General features: G+C 61.0%; 1 protein-coding gene across 2 annotated transcripts in view; it reads left to right on the forward strand.

Annotated features, from left to right (window-relative positions):
* Nucleotides 1-325: 325 nt before the first annotated feature.
* The window catches only part of LOC118718762 (cell migration inducing hyaluronidase 1), a 63,416-nt gene continuing 59,305 nt past the window's right edge, over nt 326-4,436 (forward strand). For both annotated transcript variants that reach the window (XM_045581613.1, XM_045581614.1), the window contains exons 1-3: nt 326-421; nt 3,009-3,049; nt 3,918-4,054. In XM_045581613.1, coding sequence (XP_045437569.1) covers nt 341-421; nt 3,009-3,049; nt 3,918-4,054 — 259 coding nt within the window. In that variant the 5' untranslated portion in view covers nt 326-340. The remainder of the gene's footprint in view (nt 422-3,008; nt 3,050-3,917; nt 4,055-4,436) is intronic.

A 4,436-nucleotide genomic window follows, 5' to 3' on the forward strand; every position in this document is an offset into this window, starting at 1 on the left:
CTCAGGGTGTTTGGCAGGTGCTGGCGGGTGGTTCAGAGCTCAGGAACCTGGGTGGCCGCAGGTGGGGTTTACGTCTGTCCATCTGTCTGTCCATCAGCTGGAGGAAGGGGGGGATCTCTCACCTGCCCTTCGCCAGCGAAGGAAGGGCCAGCGGCGGACGGATGGCCGGCTGCCTTCGGCTCCTCTGAGCGGGATGGCACCGGGAGCGGCTGGGCTTTCCCCCCCCGGGACCCCCGCCCCGCCGCCCTCCCGCCGCTCCTGTCTCCGCCGGCCCCTCCTCGCGGGCGTAAGCAGACACCCCTCCCGTGGGCCGTGGGAAAGGCCCGGCCCGCAGGCCGCGATGCGTGACCTGAGCCCGGGCTCCGGGCACTCGAATGGGGCCTTGTTCTCCGCGCGCCCGGCCTGGGCCGCTCCGGACACGGTGCGCATGGACCCCGGGGGGAGGAGCGCATGGATCCCGGGGGAGGAGGGGGGGGAGGAGGAGGAGGAGGAGGAGGAGGAGGAGGAGGAGGAGGAGGAGGAGGGCATGGATCCGGGAGGAGGAGAAGTAGGAGCAGGAGGAGGTGGGCATGGATCTGGGGGGAGGAGGAGGAGGAGGAGGAGGAGGAGGAGGAGGAGGAGGAGCAGGAGGAGGTGGGCATGGATCCGGGAGGAGGAGGAGGAGGAGGAGGAGGAGGAGGGCATGGATCCGGGAGGAGGAGGAGGAGGAGGTGGTGGGCATGGATCTGGGAGGAGGAGGAGGAGGAGGGCATGGGACCCGGGGGGAGGAGCGCATTGAGGGGGGGAGGGGGGGAAGCGCATTGACCCCGGGGGGAGGGGGGAGGAGCGCATTGACCCAGGGGGAGGGGAGGAGGAGCGCATTGACCCCGGGGGAGGAGGAGCGCTCCGCCCGGGCCCCCCACACCTGTGCCCTGTCCAGAGGCGCACCCTCCCCTCTCCCCTCCATCCGCCCTCCTCCCCCGGGTGGGGCAGAGCCCTCTGGGGGTGGCATTGTGTCCCAGAGGGCAGCCTGGCGCCTGGCTCTGCAGGCTCCCGTCCTGAGGTTTATCGCGCCCGGATCACCCTCCGCCCGCGTAACGCGGACAGTAAGTCCACAAATAAAACCAGCGTGGATGGCGACCCTGACACTCCGAATAGGACGCCTGTGCCACCAACCCTCCCGGCACCCAGCCAGGAGGCGGTGAGGGGCGGGAGGCAGAGAGAGCGGAGCCCCCACACCCCCCAGGAGCATTTCCCGCCCTCCCCTTCCTTAGTGAAAGAAGCCCTGACTTTTTAAAAATATATATATATATTATGGATTGTTTACAGAGAGGAAGGGAGAGGGACAGAGAGCTAGAAACATCGATGACAGAGAAACATCGATCAGCTGCCTCCTGCACACCCCCCACTGGGGATGTGCCCGCAACCAAGGCACATGCCCTTGACCGGAATCGAACCCGGGACCCTTCAGTCCGCAGGCCGACGCTCTATCCACTGAGCCACACCGGTTTCAGCACGAAGCCCTCATTTTTATTTGGGGACATGGGGGCAAGAACAGAACCCCAAGCTGCGCTGTGGGTGCCCACCAGGCCCCTCTCCCCGCCCCCCACGTGGCCCAAAGTGGCTGCTGGGGACCCGGCCATCGCTGCTGAATCCCAGCCTGGGAGGACTTAGGCGGGAGGGCCGCCCATCCGCCGTGCCTCGTGGCCGTTTCCCGAAATTCACACGCTGGACGCTGTCCACTGTGTTGGCCACGTACCCAGGTCCCCGGCTCGCTCCCCACTGAGGGGCGTGCGGGAGGCAGCTAATCCATGATTCTCTCTCATCATGGATGTCTCTCTCTCTCTCTCTCTCTCTCTCCTCCCCCTCCCCCTCTCCCTTCCTCTCTGACACCAACAAAAATACATACGTTTTGAAAAATCGATGGGCAGCCCTGGCTGGTGTGGCTCAGTGGATAGAGCGTCGGCCTGCTCTACCCATTGGGCTGAATGGACTGAATGCCAAGGTCGCAGAGAATGGGACGGAGGCCGGGGAAGAAGGCCTTATTCCTGGGGGGCCATGTGCCCAGATAAAAATCAGAGGTTCTTTCACTAAAGTAATGGGGCAGGGGGATGGCTCCTGGGGTGGTGTGGGGGGGCTCAGCTTTCTGCCTTCCGCCTCCCACCTGCCTCCTGGAGGGGTCCTAAGAGAACCAGACGTCCCGCTTTTGACGGGACAGTTCGATTTTTAACCATTTGTCCCGTGTCGCGTGGCGTTTTTTTTAAAAAAGCCCAAAAGATTTAAAAGATTCTTTCCAAAAAATCAGGACTTTTCATTTTATTTTATTTATTTATTTTTTTAATATATTTTTTATTGATTTTTTACAGAGAGGAAGGGAGAGGGATAGAGAGCTAGAAACATCGATGAGAGAGAAACATCAGCTGCCCCCTGCACAGCCCCCCACTGGGGATGTGCCTGCAACCAAGGCACATGCCCTTGACTGGAATCGAACCTGGGACCCTTCAGTCTGCAGGCTGACGCTCTATCCACTGAGCCACACCGGTTTCGGCAAATCAGGACTTTTTTTTTTTAAATGCCGCGGGACTTGGGACAAATGGTTAAAGATCGGGACTGTCCCGCCAAAAGCGGGACGCCTGGTCACCTTATTTATGGCACAGACAGCCCCGTGCTATCACCCAGGCTTGTTTTATTTATGGACTTATTTGTTTGTCTGCGTGTTTGTGGATCCTCCCCGGAGGATATTTGCCCATTGATTTTTCAGTTTCCGCCTTACAGCCCAGGCTCCCTCTGTATGAGCCTGGGTCCCCCAGGGTCTGGCCTAGAGCTGGGGTTCAGTGCTGTCGGATCTGGGGTTCAGCACAGCTGGAGCTTTTATCTCCTTCCCGCTAGGGAACGCCAGCCGGGCACTCGGCCGCCCCCTCCTCTCCGGCTCCGTCCTCTCTCTGCATGCGCGCACCATGTCTCCGTACCTTAGGCTTTTACAGCTCCTCTGACTTTCCTTCTGGTTTTCTCTTTCCTTCTCGTTGTAGAGTTTCCAGTCAGTCGACTTTCCTGTCAACAGTAGTTCTGGGTAATGTCCACTTTGTATTTTGGTTGCATTTTTTGAAATTGTCGTGCGAGGCTGCAGTTAGGCGTTTACCTATGCCGCCATCTTGGTTTTCCTGGTTTTCTATCTGTTCTGCCCATTGATTTCTAAAATATATATATTGATGTCAGGGAGGAAGGGAGAGGGAGAGAAACATCCATGAGGAGAGAGAATCATGGATCGGCTGCCTCCTGCACGCCCCCTACTGGGGATGGAGCCTGTGCCCTTGACCAGAATCGAACCCGGGACCTTTCAGTCCGCAGGCAGACGCTCTATCCATTGAGCCAGACCAGCCAGGGCTGCCCATTGATTTTTTTTTAATATATATTTTTATTGATGTCAGAGAGGAAGGGAGAGGGAGAGAGAGAGAAACATCCATGAGGAGAGAGAATCATGGATCAGCTGCCTCTTGCATGCCCCCTACTGGGGAGCAAGCCCAGGACCCGGGCATGTGCCCTTGGCCGGACTCGAACCCAGGACCCTTCGGTCTGCAGGCCGACGCTCTATCCACTGAGCCACACCACCTAGGGCTGCCCATTGATTTTTAGGGAGCGTGGAAGAGAGAGAGAGGGGCAGACAGAAACACCGATGGGAGAGAGACACACCCATGGGTCGCCTCCCGCATGCGCCCTCTCTGTAAAAATTCAATAAAATATATTTTTTTTAAAAAGAAAAGAAACAGCCTGGTCCGGGGGGGGGGGGGCGCGGGAGCCTCAGGGCGGGAATCCCAGCCGGCGCAGGGTCTGGGGCGGGGGCGGGCGGGGTGACGGCAGGGCCTGCGTGCCCCGATCTGCCCGCGTGTGCCCGCCCGCCCGCCCGGGAGGAGGCGGGTCTGACGGCGCTTCTGTTGCAGGGAGAAGGCTGCCAGGATGGGGTTCGCTGGGAGGCGGGACGGCTCCCGCCGGACGCTGCTGTCTCCGCTGCTGCTGCTGCTGCTGCTGACAGCCAGCGGCCTCCTCCTGGGCCCCCCGCCCGGCGCCCGGGCTGCAGGTGAGTGGGCACGGCAGGTGCAGGAGCTGCTGGGGTGTGGGGGTGAGGGGTGAGGGGTGAGGGGTGCGGAGGCGGGGGGCGGTCCCTGCTCGCCCCTCCATCCCGGCAAGTCTCATCCTGGGCCTTCGGTCTCCCCACGCTCGGTGCCGTGGCCCGGCTCGAGGCAGGGGTCGTGGCCTCCGTGGCTACAGGAGCCGGGAGAGCCACGTACACCGTGGCTCTGGGCAGGCGGGGGGCTGTGGTTGCCTGGGAAGTTCAGGGTCACACCCCAACCCCTGTCCCCTCAGTGAGGGACACCCACTTCCCCCCCGCCCCCCTTTATTAAGGTACTAGAGGCCCGGTGCATGAAATTTGTGCAAAGTGGGGGGGGGGGGCGTGTCCC

Source organism: Pipistrellus kuhlii, unplaced genomic scaffold (assembly GCF_014108245.1).
Source record: "Pipistrellus kuhlii isolate mPipKuh1 unplaced genomic scaffold, mPipKuh1.p scaffold_m20_p_143, whole genome shotgun sequence".
Classification (NCBI taxonomy): Eukaryota; Metazoa; Chordata; class Mammalia; order Chiroptera; family Vespertilionidae; genus Pipistrellus; species Pipistrellus kuhlii.